The sequence below is a fragment of the Vulpes vulpes genome, chromosome 9 (assembly GCF_048418805.1).
Source record: "Vulpes vulpes isolate BD-2025 chromosome 9, VulVul3, whole genome shotgun sequence".
NCBI classification, from domain to species: domain Eukaryota; kingdom Metazoa; phylum Chordata; class Mammalia; order Carnivora; family Canidae; genus Vulpes; species Vulpes vulpes.
The window spans coordinates 7,718,435-7,737,816 of NC_132788.1; the positions used below are offsets into that span (position 1 = coordinate 7,718,435).

Sequence of the window (19,382 nt, forward strand, 5' to 3'; positions counted from 1 at the left end):
AAATTAGAATTTTGGAAACCTGTATCTGGCATGTGATACATGTTTCCTAATACTTGAAGACTTGTCTAAGATCAGCAATGATATTAACCCATGTGATCTGATATATAATGAAATATGTTCACATTTAGAAGATCAGCATAATGAGCTAATATTTTCTAAATGATGTAAACATTCTAAGTGCATGATAAAAAAAATCACTGTTTAGGTAAAGGATCCATTTAAAGGATAAGACAGATTTTAATGAAACCCAGTAAAAAAAAGTTCAGTTGATTTTGTATTAGTCTACTAGGGCTGCCATAACAACATACCCTAGTCAGGGGGGCTTAAACAACAGACACTGGTTTCTCACAATTCTAGAGGCTGGGAAGGCCAATTTGGTTCCTAGTGAGAGAGGCTCTCTTCTTGACTTGCAGATGATCACCTTCTCACTGGATCCTCACATGACAGGGAGAGAGAGCAAGCTCTCTGGTCTCTTCTAACAAAGACATTAATTCTATCAGATCAAGGCCCCACCCTTATGAGCTCATTTAACCTTAATTATTTCCCCATAGGCTCTACCTCCAAATACATACTGGAGGCGTTAGAGCTTCAACATATGAATTTTGTAGGTACAGAATTAGGTGGTAGCAAATACAGTCTCAGATTCTAGACTGGAACTAATTTTTAAGAAACTGCCACATTCTGGTGTAGTACAAGGACAAATATCCACAATTATTTGAAAAAACTATTAAAATACACCTTTCTTTTCTACCTACATATCTGCCTGAAGCTGGATTTTCTTCACATTTATAATTCAACCAAAATAACTTACCCTAACAGATTGAATATAGAAGCATATATGAGAACCTGGTTTAATGCCTTCTTTAGTATCGATGTGAAAAGATTTACAAAAATATAAAACAAGCTTCTCTCCTAAATTCTAGAAAATGTAATTATTTTTCATAAAATGTTATTTAAGTTAACATAATGAGTTGGGCTTATTATTATTACTTTGATGTTTAAGTTTTTATTAATTTCCATTTTAATAGGGTAAACAGTGGTAATTCACATGAACAAAACCACTTTGAGGTCATCAAAGATTTTTTTAGTGTAATGAATTCTGGGGACCAACAAGTTCTATAACTGCTGGTCTAAATAATTTTTCAAGAAATTCAGATACATAGATGTTTTAACCATTTCATTTTCTTGAAGACATCTCTCCTAGAGCCTTCTGGCCCACTGCAATCTGGATCGACTGTCTTCTATACCTATGTAGAACATTGTGGCCTGGGGATGATGCACACCACCACAGCACTGGGCACTGGTTCTTTCCCTCTGGAAAGTCACATCCTCTGGTAAAAGGGCATTTCCTTGAATTATTTTGTTGGTCATTTCTTTCCCATTTCGACTGTTCTCTATTTCTGGAATGTTCAGTGAACAGATAGATATTGGATATCCTGGACTAGTCCTTCAATTTTCTTATCCATTCTATCTCTTTCTGGGACAATTCCTCAACTCCATCTGCCAACCAGAGTCTCAAGTCTTCATTTCTCCTATCATGTTTTAAATTTTAATGAGCTCTTCTTCCTCACCCCTGTTTCTTTTGTAAAGTATTTAGATCTTATGATATAATTTCTTTAAACATTTCTCAAAGGATATAAATGCACTTGTTGCTTTTTTCTGTTTGTTTGCTTTGGTTTTTCTATTTCATGGCAGAGGCTTTGGTGTTGGTTGTCTCTTTTTTAAGTAATCTCTACACCCAGTGTGGGACCTGAACTTATCACCCCAAGATCAAGAGTTGTATGTTCCACCAACTGAGCCAGCCAGGCGCTCCTTGGTTGTCTCTTCATAGGTGAAAGTAAAATATTAAAATGCTGATTTTTGGTGAAATCCTAAAAAGCTCTGCTTGTGTTAGCGGAGTTGCCTCCTTTTAGGCTTTCCTGCAGGGAGACACAGTTGGGCTATTGGTAAAGAAGCCCCTGAGGTTCTTATCTTTAAATCTTCTTGACAGGCAGATTCTTCAAAAAAAGTTTCCTAGCTCCTGACTCAAGGGTATAAGGCTTGGCAACCAGAATTCTGGGCTTGGTTGGAAAAGAAAGCTGGGATTTTCAACAATCAGGATGTCAGCACTCATTCAAGTCTCTCCCAAAGGCCCACTACCATCAAGTGTGTTTGGTGTCCTCTAGTTCAGACATCCTGAACTTTAACCTGTTCAGAGAATAAATTTCTGGTCTTCTTTCAACTTATGGGAGGGACAATCTTTCTAAACAAATTTTTAACCAATATGGTCAGTTTCTTCCTCACCCACCTCTCCCCTACTTTGTGAAGTTACCCGGTGCCTTTGATTTTGGAATTTCTTTAGGGTTCTGCTACGTAAAATCGGGTTGTTTCTTGGCTTTCTCTATTGTTGGCCCAGGATTCAGCTTTCTCAGGACTGCTAAGTCAGTTACCACTCATCCATCTGCTTCCAAGCTTCCAAAATTTTGTTGCTGTTGTCTGCTCTCCCATTCTCTTTGTCCTTGTGGGTTTATGTCTTAAAAAAAAAATCTCTTCACTGTTGTTTTAGTGAGGTTTTGGGAGGGAATGAAAGTAAATGTGGGTATTTGATCCTCCATCTTTATTTGGAACCGCTTTATAATTAAATATCTGCTTTTTACTTCTATTTAATATCACAGCATAAACATTTCCTATGCTCTTACATGGTCCTTGTCACAGCTTTAGTAACTGCGTCACATTCTACAGAATGTTCTATCTTACTTAATCATTGCCTTATTTTTGGAAGTTTAGGGTTGTTTCTGTTTGTGGGGAGGAGACCAGTTTTTCCTGGAATTATCTTCTATTTATCTGTCTTATTTAGGCCCTATCTTTAGGGAATGCCTGCTGACATTTTTCTCTTTTCTGTTCTTGATCCACGGCTTCATCACCACGGGCTTGATTATGGCATAGCCTTGTGCCAATTTATCTTCAAACTACCAGGTCACCGCCACAATGCTATGGCACTAATCTTCCTAAAATGTCACTTTTCTCATGACACTTCAGAAGAACCCTAACATGCAGACTTCACTTTTGACTGGCATTTGAGGCTCCTCACAGTTTGATGCCCCACCCCCCAACACCTACCCAAACTCACAACCCTTTCCCTAGATGTCTTCCCTAAAATAGGGTCTGCTGTCCTAGCTGCAGCTCGGGATGTTCCTCCAGCCACTGCCAAGCCACATTCACCTTCACATACATGTTATCTCCTGCACTGAGCCTCCCTACTTGACTTTGTTTACCCAATTTCTTCCTTCACCTGATAAATGATAAGAAACAAATAACTTGTTTCTAAATGCTTAAGGTTAGTCTGGCCTTCTAAATGGACTGGCAGCTCCTCAGAGGCAGGGGGCTCTTTTCCATTCTTCTCTATGGCAACTGCCCCTACAGTGCCCTCATCCCCCCATCACGGGACTCCATCTCGGCACCAGGATGCACTGAATGAAATAGTCAGGGGTGTAAATTATTACCTTGCCCTCCGGGGTTAGTGTCCAGATCACAGAGAAGGTCAGCTTGTCAGACATGGGATGGAGGCTGCACAGCTCCTCACACAGCAGCCTGGGAAGCATGGGGATAACCTGCAAACAGAGAACAGACCCATGAGCTCCCTCCTACAATCTGTAGGAGTTTACTGCAGGCTTGGGAGCAGCCCGGAGGGCAGAGTTTTGGTGAACAGCTTGGGCTTCTGGAACAAGCTGAGGATGGAGGTAGCTTCTTTCCCTGAAGATTGCAGAAAAACCATGACATCTGGTACTTTTTCCACGAGCCTCTAGAGAAATGGGAACGTGAACTGGAAAGGTAAGAATTAGTACCAGGGAAAAAATACATTACAGCTGAAAAATAACTACTATTTACCACACAATAAAACTGAAGCTCTAGACTCAAGGATGATTTGTACTTTTGGATACTACTATTCTAGTTGAACTATATACTTAAGAGCCCAAGGTCTAATACTTAAGTCTTTAATTCAAGCTAATTTTTGTGTATGGTGTAAGATGAAGGTCCAGTTACATTCTTTGTGTGTGGCTGTCAGTTTTCCTGACACCATTTATTGGAAAGATTGTCCTTTTCCCATTGTATGGTCTTGGCACCTTTGTTAAGGATTAGTTTGGCCATATACACATGGGGTTATTTCTGAGCTGTCTATTCTGTTCTATTGGTCTATATGTCTGTTTCTATGTTGGTACCATACTGCTTTGATTGTTATAGCTTTGTAATATAGTTTGAAATCAGAAATGTGATGCCTCCAGTTTTGTCTCCTTTTTTTTCTTTTTTTGGTCTCTTGTCTCAAGATAGCTCTTAGCTAGTCAGGGCTAGCTTTTATGCCTCCGTGTGAATTTTAGGATATATTTTTCTATTTTTTTGTGGAAAATACTATTGGAATTTGAAAGAGATTACACTGAATCTGTAGAAAACTTTGGGTAGTATGGGCATTTTAACAATATAAATTCCTGCAATCCAAGAACACAGGGTGTCTCTCTTGACACTTATTTGTGCTTTTGTCAATTTCTTTCATCAATGTCTTATAGTTTTCAGTGCACAGGTCTTTCATCCCTTGGTTAAGTGTATTCCTAAGTATTTTATTGTTTTTGATGCTATGTAAGTGGAATTGCTTTCTTAATTTCTAAATCGTCTCACATCTACTAGAATGGCTATTACCAAAGAGACCAAAAAAAAAAAAAAATGTTGGTAAGGATGTAGAGAAAAGAGAACACTTGTACATTGTTGGGAGGACTATAAATTGGTGTAGCCATTGTGGAAAATAATATAGAGGTCCCTCAAAAAATTAAAAATAGAACTACCATTTCATCCAGCAATTTCACTTCTGGGTGTATACCCCAAGGAGATGGAATCAGTACTTTAAAGGGATATCAGTGCTCTTTGTGAATAATGCAGCGTTATTCCAAATAGCAAGACATGAAAACAACCTACGTGTCTATTGACACATTTGTCAGATAAAGAAATGTGTATATACACATACATTATGGAATATTATTATTTGTGATAACATAGATGGACCTGGGAGGGCATTATACTAAGTAAAATAAGCCAGACAGAGGAACTCAAATATTGTATGGTGCCACTTACATGGCAGTGGCCAGGGGGAGGAGAAATGGGGAGATGTAGGTCAAATAGCACATATTTTGAGTTATAAGATGAATAAGACCTGACAATCTAAGGTACAGCAATGTGACTACAGTTAATAATAGGGTGTTGCACACTTGAAATCTGCTGACGAAAGATCTTCAGCATTCTCACCACACATAGACAAAAGAGCTAACTGTGAAGTGATGGATGTGTTCACTGTCTTCATATTGGCAATCATTTCACAATGTACATGTATCTCAAATCATTACATTGTACACTTTCAATATATAAAATTATATTTGTCAATGATTTACCAAAAAAAGTTGGGATAAATCAAAGAACCCAAGGGCTGAGTGTAAATTCATGATGGGATTTCATTATAGTAAAATTGCAGAATCAACACTTTAGTGATTGAAAATATCACAACTGACCAAATCTCTTGTTTGAACATTAACAAGATACTCCAATTAAATATCACCAGTTTCCTAGAGGAACACTGTAGTCAACTAGTCACTCATATTGTAGTTTTTTAAACCTAAAGTATTTCTTCTCTTTATTGATCTTTCTTTCTTTCTTTTTAAGATTTTATTTATTCATGAGTGACACACAGAGAGAGAGGCAGAGACACAGGCAGAGGGAGAAGCAGGCTCCATGCAGGGAGCCCGACGTGGGACTTGATCCCGGGTCTCCAGGATCACACCCTGGGCTGCAGGTGGCGCTAAACCGCTGCACCACGGGGGCTGCCCTTTATTGATCTTTCTAGTCCGTAATAAACTGATCTAGTGGTGGGATCCCTGGGTGGCGCAGCGGTTTGGCGCCTGCCTTTGGCCCAGGGCGCGATCCTGGAGACCCGGGATCGAATCCCACGTCGGGCTCCCGGTGCATGGAGCCTGCTTCTCCCTCTGCCTCTCTCTCTCTCTCTCTCTCTCTCTCTCTCTCTGTGTGTGTGTGTGTGTGTGACTATCATAAATAAATAAAAATTAAAAAAAAAAGATTTTAAAAAAAATAAACTGATCCAGTGGTATACCTTCTCTTTCATTAAAAAAAAAAGAAAAATTGTCTTCAACTTACTTTCAGTTGATCTTAGCCAAAAGGCTGAGAAGCAACCTTCTTCAACTTACTTTCAAATGATGACTTCACAACTATCTCAGAATGCTACCTGCTTTCTCTAAAGTTCCCAAGGTGAAGACTGTATCTCTACCTGGATGCCCTGAAGACACTTCAGACTCACTCTCTCCTCCCTTTAAATCTATTCCTAATCCTGTACTTTTCTTTTCTTTCTTTTTTTTTTTTTTTGTACTTTTCTTGATTAACAGCATCATTCACCCTGTTTCCAAACTAAAAATAGCCACAGGAATAGCCCCTGATTTATGCTGGCCGTTGACTCCTTGAATCGTAGTATCAATCACACGTAACACAGGTAATGCTGTAACCCTGCATTAAGTAACTGAGAGGTAGTAGGCAAGAGAGATAACTGCACTAGTTGAGGTAAAGTTATCCAGTTAAGTTTGTCAGCAAAAGCAAGATAATTCCAGTGGCCTCTTACTCTGTGTGAGGTACCTGTATCCTGTTTTAATACAGTAAGTAACATTTTGTATGGAAAAGTATATTCTAGAGCTCACAGCCTACACTAGTAACAAATAATTAATAATTGTATGGCATTACTTGGCATTATTATGAAGGATGTGGTATTTCTTTTTAACACCTATGTAAAATCCAGTGACCACCTGAAAACAGCTTAGGTAACAGCTTTTATAACACAATCACTTTTGAAATTTTTTTCTTGCCATTGCTTTTGCATCCTCTGTTCAGATGACACTACATTTTCTTTAACTTATTTAATATTGAGTATTAAAATATGATCTATATATTTAACATTGTCTTCCAAGTATTAAGTGTTTTACTAAATAATACAATTTTACCTGCATAAGCATATGGTGTAAAATGGAGAAAGTCTCAATACCATACTGTCTTGTGACTGAACCGTAAAAATCTCCCATCACTTCAGCTTTTGGATTGTGCTATGGATTGAATTCTCTTCTCCCATCCAAATTCCTTTGGGGGAAGCCCTAACCCTCAATGTCACTGCATTGGAAGAAGAGTCTAGGAGGTAATTAAAGTTAAATGAGGTCATGATCCAATAGAGAGAGGTAACTCCCTTCTCCCCCCTACCCTGCATAGACACAGAAAAAAGGCTATGTGAGGACACGGCCATCTACAAGCCAGGAAGAGAGTCCTTATGAGGAACCAAACTGCTGGAATCTTCATCTAAGACTTCTATCCTCTAGAACTGTGAAAAAAACAAATGTCTGTAGTTTAAGCTGCCTAGTCAATACCATATTGCATGACAGCCCAAGCTAAGACAGACTAAATCAAATTTGTGGTGTGTGCATTCTAGGATTCTTCTCTGGGCTGCATTAGCTGGTAATTATACCAATTGTATTTTGGTAGTAGGCTACTCACCCTGCATGCTTGTAGTCCAGGACTTAATACTTCTTTATATATAGCTAGAGTTTCTTCAAAGTGTTCAAGAAACTATCTAATTGTGAATCACGAAGCAGAGCGTATGAGAATATAATGCAATTCCTGGCTTCATGTTTTAGTGTTTGGCAAAAGAAAGTTGTTGCAACTAAATGCAATGTGGTATCCTGAACTGAACCCTAAAAGAATACATTAGTGGAAAATCTGGTGAAATCCAAGTAAGGTATAGATTGTAGTTAATAGTAATATTTTAATATCAGCTTCTTAGGACAAATGTCCCGAGGTACTACTCTAAGATGTTAACACTGAGGGGAATTGGGTGTAGGATATGTGGGACCTCTTTATACTGTCTTTGCAACTTCTCTGTTAAGTCTAAAATTATCTCAAAATGAAAGAGCTTAGTTAAAAAGAAAGCCACTCGGGATCCCTGGGTGGCGCAGCGGTTTGGCGCCTGCCTTTGGCCCAGGGTGCGATCCTGGAGACCCGGGATCGAATCCCACATCAGGCCCCCGGTGCATGGAGCCTGCTTCTCCCTCCGCCTGTGTCTCTGCCTCTCTCTCTCTCTGTGACTATTATAAATAAATAAAATATATATATATAAAAAAAGAAAGCCACTGCTTTCACCAGTTGATCTCATAAGTTATACATTTAAATATGAAAGAAATTTAAGCTAATGAAATATGAACTGATCTGTTCTTATATAGTAGTTTGGGATTAAGATTTTATTTGCAAAAAGGCCTTTACCACTTAAAAAAAAAGTCTAAAGATCAGCAACCAATAGAGTGAAGTCCATACTCATCAGCAGCACAATGCAAGAGAAAGCAAAGGATCTGAAGCCAGACTGAGGTCTAATCCTGGGCCCATCACTTTCTGTACAATTTGGGCAAGCTAGTGTAATTCTGAGCCTCAGTTTCCTTACTGGTAAAACAATACTGAAGATGCTCAATACAAGTCAGCTCACTGGCCAGCCCATGGTCCAGCAGGTCCTTTGGTCACCTGGCTTAGCCAGGTGCTCACTACACACCATTTGTCTGCCACACCTGCTGACTGCTCTAACTCTTGCCAAATTGTTCTCTCTTGCTGGGACATCTTTCTGGATGTTTTGCATCTGGTCAACTTTTGCACATCCTTGAAGATTCGGCTCATCATAATTCCTCAAAGGCTTATCCAGATTCCCCTGGGGGAAGATGTACAATGTTCTGTATACTTTCCCCACCACCTTTGTTCTTACAAAAAGGATCTGAGGCAGTTCTGAAAGGTCAGTCACTTATTCCACCCTCTCAGCTCTTCTGGGACATTTCTATAGCTCTTAGCACACCCCAATTGCTTCTTTATGTGCCTTACTCTTCCTCTACACCATAGCACCCTCAGAAATGACACACAGCAGGCAGTCTGTCTGCAAATGACTGACTTTTGTCCAGAAAATGAATCATTCTTTCTGTGTTTACTATTTATTGCATTGCATAAAACATTTTATGAAATACATAGTGGACTTCTACTTAAACATATTTACATAAAAATTTCATAGACAGCTGGTATTTCAAGTATAAGATAAAGATCTGTGACTATCCTCTCCTAAAAACTACTACAGTAGTTTTTAACTAGTTTATAACTCAGTGGCTGCCCAGGTTATAAACACTGCTTGGCACCTTGTATCTTTTTTTTAAAGATTTTATTTATTTATTTGGGAGAGAGAAAGAGGGAGGGGAGGGAGGGGGGAGGGAGAGAGAGAAAGAGAGAGAGAGAGAGAGAGATCTATCAGAAGCAGGGGGGAAGGGCAGAGGGAGAAGCAGACTCCCTGTTGAGCAGGGAGCCTGGCTCGGGTCTCAATCCCAGGACCCTGAGATCATGACCTGAGCTGGAGGCAGATGCTTAGCTGACTGACCTACTCAGGCACCCTGGTACCTTATATCTTATATAGAGGACAACATTTTAATATTCAGATGCCAAATAACCTAAGTGCTTATGAAGAAGCTAAACATTAAAACATTTTCAGGTAGTATAGTTATCTTTAATTTGTAAAGGGTATTTCTTTCAAATAACTTTCAGCAGATCATGGAGCAGAATTTAGATGGTATTCAGAGAAAACAGTCTTTATGTGCATATAGTTTTACAAATGGACAGTTATTTCTCTTTCAAAGGTGAAGGAATGACGATGTTACAATCCTTCTATGGTTTGGCATATCCATGACCTCTCATAAATTGGGCCTGATTTCTGCCAAGGTCACTGGGAATGAGCTCCATTCCCACTTGACACACTTGGCACATGTGTCAAGTCCATAGCACAGCAGGGACCCCCATGGGAGGAGGGCTGGAGAGACAGGCAGCCACTCCCAATAAGCTGCCTCCTCAAATACAAGTCCTGTTATTTCAGGGGAGCCCCACCTGTACAACAGCATGTGGTCTCCACATGCTCAGCAGCTAAATGGTATCTGCCACAGCGCCTGGGGAGACTCGGAGGTAGGGGTGATGAGTGCCGAAAACAGTGGGCAAGTGGAAAAGAGAAGAAAGTCCCTCTGGGGGCTGAGAAACTGCTGGCTGTCATTAGCGTCACCCGACCACTTATGCATCCCCCAGCCCCTGGACGGTTGTCCCAGTCGGGTCTGCACTGTGCTCATGAGCTTCACTCCAAGGTACAGACCCCGGGGATAAGTCCCTCAAAGTTCTCAAACTCCCCTACTTCCACTGTCCCAACTCTACAGCCCCACGGTCAGTCCCATGATCTGCCTTTCCTGTGTTTGTAATTCACAGCTGAGCAGTGACAGCCAGTCACTGGACCCTGTCCCCAAAGCCAGGCTCAGCTCCTACCTCACTGGAGGCTGGCAGACCTTTCCCTCATTTGGGGCTGGTTCTTTCCTCCAAGCCTTGAGACTCCATCCCAAGACTCTCTTAACTCTTGTCTTCACAGAGAAAACAGAGACCATTGGACACAGCCCCTCCCAAACACCCTTCCAGCCCCTTCCTCCCAACACCCCTCTTCAGCTCTGCATGTGTGCACCTCAGTCCCCTGGGAGCTCAGTGTCCTCTCTGTGCAAGGTCTGGGCTTTGATCCACCCCGCCCTGCCAAAGCTTCTCCATAGGCTACGTCTTCGGCGCTGTCTTTCCCATAGACCATAATCACAGGATCAGTCTCCCATTCTTAGCAACCGGAAACAACACTCCCCTCTCCCACTCTGGATGTCCCTCTTTACGTCATTAAGGTTCTCAACATAGTTCATGCATCCTATTTTCTTTTCTTTTTTTCTTTTTTTTTTTGAAGGTTAAATTTCAACCTTGGCAAGTCTTTTTTTTAAGATTTTATTTTTTGATTTATTCATGAGAGACACAGAGAGAGAGGCAGAGACATAGGCAAAGGGAGAAGCTGGCTCTCTTCAGGGAGCCCGATGTGGGACTCTATACTAGGACCCCAGGATCATGCCCTGAGCCCAAGGCAAACGTTCAAATGCTGAGCTACCCAGGCATCCCCATGCTTCCTATTTTCATTCACATATTCCTTTCATTTCTCAACTCAATGTGACATTTTTATTTTTATTTATTTATTTTTAAGATTTTTTAGAAAGTAATCTCTATATCTAACGTGGGGCTCGAAGTTACAACCTTAAGATCAAGAGTCATACACTCTACTGACTGAGTGAGCCAGCTGGGTGGCCCTCTATATGACATTTTTAAATTACAAAAATAAGTTTGTGGTAGGAATTTTAGGTGATAACAAACCAAAACATGAGAATATAAAAACTGTGAGGCCTCATGCCTTAGAATAAACAATGTTAACATATTGGTTCAAAACCTTTGTCTTCCTTCTGTGCACTCATAAATGACCTGACATCAGGTAAAATATTACATGCTTTAGGTACATATATTTTTTGTTTAAAGGGAGAAGCAGGCTTCATGCAGGGTGTCCACTGTGGGACTCAATCCCTGGGCTGAAGGCGGCGCTAAACCGCAGAGCCACCTGGGCTGCCCCACATATATTTTTTGAAACACAGAGCTAGTGGGTACTCTCAGACTCCTGCTGCACTGGTCCTCACTGGACCCCCTTCTTGGCTGGCCCCTTAAATGTTAGTGCTCTCACCCTCTGCCCCCTGTTCTCCTTCCTTCTCCCTGAACGTGTTCTCCGGGGGCTCCCTCACCCCTAGGGTTGCACTTCCATGGATACACAAGTCCCATCCATACTGCATTTACAGCCCTGCATCTCCTGATAACTCCAGATCCCTTTAACTACCCTGCCCTCCGAACACCTTGACTTGGACGTCCCACACATACTTCAAACCTCACATGAAGAAGACAAAGTTCAAAAAAAAAAAAAAAAGAAGAAGACAAAGTTCAGCACTTTCTTCCCTGCAACTGTTGCTATGATGTATTTCCTATCTCTAATAAGAGCAGAATCTGGTTACCAGTTAAATAAGCAAGCAAACAAAACAAAACCACATATACACACATCTCTCCCATGGAGCACAACTGGGTGTTCTCTTGTGATTTCTCCACTCTCCTCCTCCTGCTACATCCAATCTGTCCCCGGGTCCTGTAGGTTTTACATCTAAATCTCTCTCAAATGAGTCTTCTTTCCTCTCCATTTTTTAGTATGGACATATTCATCTCTCTTGGGTTATATTCTAAAAGTCTCCTAAGCCAGCAGCCGAGATCTGGGGTAGAAATTATTCTGGGGCAGAGTTCCTTATTATTCTTCAGACTTCTGCAACTTCTTACTCTATTCTGCCCCATGATAATTTGCAATCTCACTTATAGTAGGACACATGGCCTTTATCTTTTCAATAGCTGATGAACTGAATTTGGTAATTTTATTCTTTGCTTGTCCTGCTCATGAGGGAAGGTCCAAATACCTTGGATGGGGTGGCATGGTCTCCGGGGAAGTCTGGACCCTCTGTGATCAGTGGTCAATGGTCAACGGTGGCCAAGAGCTCTCAACAAGAAGCTGGCAGAGGGCATCCAGACCCTGTCTCCAAGGAGAAAGCAAAGATGACAGGGGGAAGCCAACTTCCCCTATTTGCTTAGTTCAACTCTTTGCTGTGCTAGACAGGGAGGGAATGCAGGTGGACATCCCTTGCTCACGATGTCTATTTTAATACCAGGCTGAAGACGTCTACTACTCTAGTTCTCCTGGGGTCCAGTTGATAAACTCTCCTACAATTCTGTGAGCAAAAAAATCCCTGTGTGTTTTGGGGCCATTATTCAAAGCCTCAAGGGGCCATGGCTGAGGGAAAGAGAGAAAGGGCCCTGGTATCGATAACAGTTTTTCTCCCTCTGGCCTCACTATTCTTCAACCACATGGTTGCTGAGGTGATTTTCTACTTGAGACAAAGAGGGCCATGTCTCTGCCCTAATTGCCCTCAAGATGAAGCCCATCCTCCTCAGCCTGCCACTTCAGGCTTCTTGTTATAGCTTCATATTTTGGCTCCTCCTGCAATTTGTACCGCAGCAATCCTAAACTACATCCTGCTCCTTGCGCATCCCATGCTTTTTCGAGCCGCTATCTGGAATGTCCTTTCCACTCACATGTCTACCTAGAAATTTTCAACTCAAAATTTGAGACATTGCTCAAAAAATCGACAGCTTGGTGAAGCCATTTTGGCTCTTGTGGAAGCTCCTCTCCTACTACCAACCCAGGCAGGTATACCTTCTCTCTCTTCCCTAATACTTCCTCACTCTGGCAGTCCTTCTGTACCTGCACATGGCCAGCATACTGTGCTTGTTACATGACCCTTCTTCTCTGGCTTCCCCAGGGCAAGATCAGCATCTCCCCCACTTTTATACACCTGCCACCTGGCACACAGCGGATCCTCGACAACTACGAAGCAGACGAAGACAGGCAGCACTTCAGGCAGCAGAGAAAGAAAGGAAAGGCACTTAGAGGGTGCTTGGTCTCCTTAAGTATGTTTCAGGCCAGCATCAAAGTTGGGTCAGAATACAGCTTAAAAGCTGGTCATGGAAAAAAAAAAAGGGACATGGTGACAGGACACCGACTTTCTAAGCATTCTGGACCAGGGCTTGGGAGAACTGAGAGAAACTGATCATTTAGGTAAATACGCCACTGCCCAAGGCAGCTGGGTGGGGGTACCAACAAGACTATAAAATCTTATATTAGCCTCAGAGAGCAGAAACATCTGCTAAAGCCACAGCGGGCAGGCTGGCCAAGTTCAGCAACGGGTTAGCCAGGACAGCCCTGTGACCAACGGAAAGGGCCACAGAGGGGAATAATCGACCATCCACGCCAAGAGGATCAGGAGGGACTGGCAGTGACAGGGGGGCTCCCAGAGCCCAGGGGAGCTAGATGTCCGTGACCCAGCTGGGAGGGGCAGCACGGACCTCCTCTGCCCCTTCCAGCCCAGGCCTTCGCTGGCTCCCAAACTCCCTCACACCCTTGGAGCTCATTGGCTGTCAGAGCCTGAGAACTTAGGCAGTTTTTCTCCTTTTCTCTGAGGACTTCGAGGTTTTAACAGTAAGGTACTGCTAGCTCTCCACTCACACACTGAAACAACTTAAAAGGAAAGAGATAATTCATTTGCCAGCCAACATCTCTGTTTAAAGAGTTTTCTTTTTCATATCAACACTTCCATGAATTCTGAATTTGATCAACTCTTTGCTACACAGTTGGACATTAACAAAACATCAACACTCTGACAACCTGCTGGGGTCAGAAAGGAACATCTTAAAACTCTTTGGACTCCACGTTAAGACAGGCTTCCAATCCCAATCTTTGATCTCTATTATAAAGCAGTACCAATAAAATATCGTAGAGATTTATGGGCGAACTTTCATTTGAGCTGTTTCACACCTAAAATAACATGAGAATTAGGGCCAACAGGCAGACAATTTAGCTTTAGGTTTCAACTGTTTAGCGTTTCTTTTACTTTTAAAACTTAATTCACTTATTTTTAAAAATGACCTTACATTTTACAGTTTCATTGTATTTCCCTCTCAGGGAAGACAAGAGACACTCACTGGGTAGATTTCATGTCCTTCTGAGAAGGACAGGCCTGAACTCAGGTAGACACTTGTCCCTTTGATGAACAGATGCCAAAGTGTGCCTGGGTGCCTCTGTCGGTAAAATGAACAGATGCCTAATTTTTGTCAAAAAGAAAGAGTGTATCCTTTCATGGGACTTAAATGGGCAATATTTCAATTTATCTTTCCTCCTGAGTACACTCCATTGTTACTGAGAATAACCAAATACTTATTATTGTAAGTAAAATCCCAACAAAAAGAATTTCATTTTAAAGACAAGTAAAATGGAATCTGGACCCAACATCTGTTGTATAGTCTTGATCTATGGGATGATACCCCAAATCAAGCTTAGACTGTAATTCTGGTATCAGTTACTTATAAGCCAGCAGCGCTTGATGGAAAGAAATTGAGGCCGCATTCCCCATAGGTGGGAACTACCCGGCCCCCCACCCCCAACACACGTATGCCTTCCCCCATCTGATTAAGTTGGGAGAACTGATTCTGCCAAATGAGAAAGCAGAGAATCTGGAGGAAGAGGAAAGCAGCTCATCCAGCTTTTAAAAAGACCTTTACAGGCAAAGAAAAGTGAAAACAGCAGAAAAGTTCCTGGACACAGTCCTTTAAGAAACAAAAATGAGTAGGAAGAAAGGTCAGAGCAGTGGTTCAAAGGAACCAGAATGCACAGCTTCTGCTGTCCAAGGTTGTGGGCTGGCGCCACTTGCTCCAGCCAAGCTGGGGGCCGAGCCGGGCAGCGGGCAGCGGGAGCCCACAGCCACTCAGGGGCACATGGGCCCTTCCGCCACCTAGCTCTGCACTTTTAGAGGTCAGGAGCAGAGCCCCAACTCTGCAGTCCTGAAGGGAAATTCTAGAACTGCGGCAATCAAGAAACCAAAGTAAAGAGAATAGGAAAGGAAATGTGCTTTGTTATTTAACCCAATTTTATTTTTCCATTTTCTGATTTTGAAAGAGAATTCCTGGTTATAAAAGGAGAATGCAAAACCTAGATAAGAGAAAGCCAGCTGCTTAGCAGAAGAACCTCTAATTGTGTCTGGGATTCTTAACTATTTGAATCTGAATGACAGAGTTAAATTTTTCTACATGGGGAGAACAATTCACATTTATTCACTTTCTGTGGCCTTGAAAATCTAAGAGATTGCCACTTCTGTTTCTCTTTCCATCATAACATTACAGTTCTGTAGATATAAGGGATTTTGGAGTCTGATCTCTGTTGTCAGAAGCCTTGGGCCAGGCAAAGGCCAGGAGTTGGCCTACTGCATTTTTGGGCAGGAGGTATGGATGGGATGTCTGCAACATGAGGTTATATTAAGTGTAAGCAATGTACAAATATCAGAGCTGTGTTCTCAGGAAAGCCAAGCTATGAGTGAGGGACCTGGTCTTTGAGTGGCTCCTTTGTCTGAGTAGACTGGGTTCCTACACTAAAAGGAGCCAGAGTGGACTAATAGTCATCCCCCAAAAAGCTTCAAAATTAAAACATTTTTATTAAAGTATAATACACGTACAAGTGCATAAGTTATAAAGGAAAAGCTTGTGCATTTTCACTCTTGTAAAAGCTCATGTAATTAGTGATCTGGGTACTAATTACTCTTAGCAGTCCCCTCATCATTTGGCTCTGTTTCTCCAAAGGTCACCACTATCCAGACTTCTATTAGCTTTGCCCATTTTTGAACTTTACACAAATGGACCCCTACAGTGGGTGCACCTGTGCCTGGTTTCTTCCACCATGTTTGTGTGTGGAGTTGTCATTCATTGTCAGGCAGCTATTCATTCTCACTGCTCTATAGAGTTCTACTGTGCAAATCTACCACGATTTACTTGTTCACTCTACAGTGGATGGGTACTGAATCGTTCCTGGGTTGTTGTTTTTTTTAGGTAGTATTACACTGTTATTTTAATTTACATTGCCCTGGTAATATATGATGTGGAACATCTTTTCACATGCTTATTTGTCATCTGTACATTTTTGGTTAAAATGCTTTTCCATCTCTGAGGTTCCAGATTATCTTGTAAAGGGCAGGTCAGAAGCAGATTAGAAAAGGGCCTGAAACTTTTTCTCAAAAGGCATTTGATTCCATTCTCTTGTCATAGTGTGACAATGTCGTAGACGTTACAGTGCCACATTACAGCATGTGGCTGTGTTGTAAAAACATTAAAAAAAAAAAAACTGTGGCTGGTGTGGGCTGACTTTGCAAAGCCCCACTTTGAAACAATAGCTTGAAAGCAGTTACTTTTCCTCATTTCTTTCTGAACATGAGCACCTGTCTGAGTGACTTAGGTGGCAGGACCAATCTGAAACCTGAGATGGGTCCCTGCGTCTTGCTGTGGTATCTTTTTTCAGTTTGGTTCATCTTAAATATATAAGAAAAACATGCAACCACAGAGGGGAAATAACTTTTTCAAAGAAAACCTTTTTTAAAAGATTTCATTGGATGTGAGAAAAGATATTCAGATGAGATTGCTGTTTCTCGTGATTTTTTTTTTTTTTTTTTTTTTTGGTAAGAAAAGAGAAACAAAGGGGGCAGACTAAATAGGATGCCTTTCAATCCAAGAAACGGGAGACTTACCTTCTGAACCAAGTAGACACTTGTAGCTCTCTCAGCAGCTACTTTATCCAGAGGGGATCCCTCGGGAACAAAGTAACTGACGTCCGCGATATGAACCCCTACTTCAAAGTTGCCTGTAAATGCAGAAGGAAGTTGATCAGTGTGGGATGGAAGGCAGGGCCATCCGCCCTCCCCCCCCCCCCCCGAATCACTCCCAGGACTGCGCGCACTCTCAGAGGCCATGGGACCTGAGGTGTGGGTCACTGTTTCCAGACTTGCAGGGCTCTCCACCTGCTCCCCCAGTGATTTGCATGGTTATGTTCCTCACCATACACTAACAGACAGTGAGATTTTTATCTTCCAGAAACAACATTAACCATCTTCGCAAGATGTCTCCTGTTTCTAAAGGCCTCTTGTGTTTGTAAACATCAGCTGACTTGCAAAGGCAGACTCACTTGGCATGGTGAACAAGCCCTTTCAGGGCACTAGAAATGAATGAATCTCTGATTCCCACAGATTGTTTCTGAAGTCTCTGTTCCTCCTGTCCATTCTGACCACAGTCTTCACGTCGAGCCCTATACCTGGCCTTCCTTCCTTGATTCTGCCCCTTCTCACCTAGCCCTGTGCACTGTGGCCTGGACTCTTCTCAGCCATGGACCTGGTGATAGCACTCCTTAGCCTGGAAGCCACATCCTCCCTTGGTGTCCCCCAACCTCGCCAGCCTTCCACCTTCCCCTTTCACATCTCTGCACGCAGCTGTCATGGGACACCTCTTTCCATTCCCAGAACAGACCTTATCTCATCCCACTGAGATGTTTGCTTGGCTCATGTTTTTTTCTTCTTATGTTTGGGATCATCTCAACAGGACCTGCCTATCAAATTCCTTCTTATCTTTTAAGGATCAATTCAAAGAGAATTTTAGAACAAGAGGAGATTCTCTGCCCCCTGTTTCTTCTACCTGCCATGGTCAAAGCACCTAATCTATCAATGAAGATGATTACCATTGTCTTTTCTTCAGAGCACTCATCTCTGCCAGACACCACAGCATATCTTTACTGGCTTACATATGTACTGTCTGCCTCTCTTCCTACAATGTAAGCTCCAACAAAGCAGAATCTTCTGTGTAAAGTTCACTGGTCTCAGCCCAGTACCTAGAAGAATGCCTGACAAATAGTGAGCACTCAGTAAATACGTGTTGAGTGAATCAATCAATCAATAGCTGGTTTGTTTGCCTGTTGTCTTGTCTTTTCTGATAAAAGACCCTTGTAAACTGCTCTGTCCCTTCCTGGTGGGGCTGTTTTTCAGCAGGTCCTGCCTACCAGTTCTACCAGAGAGACGGGCAGATGATGTAGGCTGGTGGAATCACTTAAAAGTGTGGTTGAGTGGATGGTTAGGTTGAACATCCCATGAATCATCTCTCACATGCACCATATGTGACTATACACACTTACATACATATATGAAAATGGACAGAATCCAAAAAAGATTACACATGTAAAATAAGGGTGTAGTATGACGAGTACATCATGGGCAGACAGGCACACTGATATCAACACAAAGGCGAATTTGCTTACATTTAAATATATGCTTGGGGTGCCTGGGTGGCTCAGTTGGTTGAGCATCTGACTCTTGGTTGCAGCTTGGGTCATGATCTTGTCATGAGATGGAGACCTACATTGGGCTCTGCACTGAGCACATGGAGTCTGCTTCAGAATCTTCCGCTTTCTCTCCCTCTTCCTCCCCCCTGCTCCTCCCTCACCCCTGCTTGCTTACACATGCTTTCCCTCTCTCTTTAAAATAAATACATAAAATCTTTAAATATATGCTTGATGTAATTCCACTACACCTTATGCTTGTTCATAGTGACTTCAGGAAAGAGGATTTCTCTTTTGGGACCCCAGACAGTAAGGACCATCATAAGTCTGGAGCTGCCAAGGAAACATCTATGCCACATAATCATGCCAATATAGAAAATAAAGAGTCTAGGAAATAAAGGGAGAGTCATGATGGCCTCATTTGAACTCTAAGATCCAGCTGAATGTGAAATTAGTCTACCTATTGACTTGGCAGTTCATGAATCAATCAGTTCCCTTTCAGTTATGACTCACAGGAAGAGTCCTGACTGATACCCAAGTTGATTCAGAAGAGCTTCCGAGCACATCACTACTTGCTTCTGGCTGCCTAGATAATCAACCTGCAAGTGTCACACATTTTATCTGCAGATTTTTGAAGCAATTTATTATCCCCCTATTTCTTCTTCTCTGGGGGACCACTCTT

The 19,382-nt window shown here is 42.0% G+C and overlaps 1 protein-coding gene across 5 annotated transcripts in view; it reads right to left on the reverse strand.

The window, feature by feature from the left end:
- Positions 1–19,382, reverse strand: part of DIS3L2 (DIS3 like 3'-5' exoribonuclease 2) — a 339,592-nt gene that overhangs the window by 86,981 nt on the left and 233,229 nt on the right. For all 5 annotated transcript variants that reach the window (XM_072719168.1, XM_072719171.1, XM_072719169.1 and 2 more), the window contains 2 exons: positions 17,127–17,239; positions 3,483–3,590 (listed from right to left, as the gene is read on the reverse strand). In XM_072719168.1, coding sequence (XP_072575269.1) covers positions 3,483–3,590; positions 17,127–17,239 — 221 coding nt within the window. The remainder of the gene's footprint in view (positions 1–3,482; positions 3,591–17,126; positions 17,240–19,382) is intronic.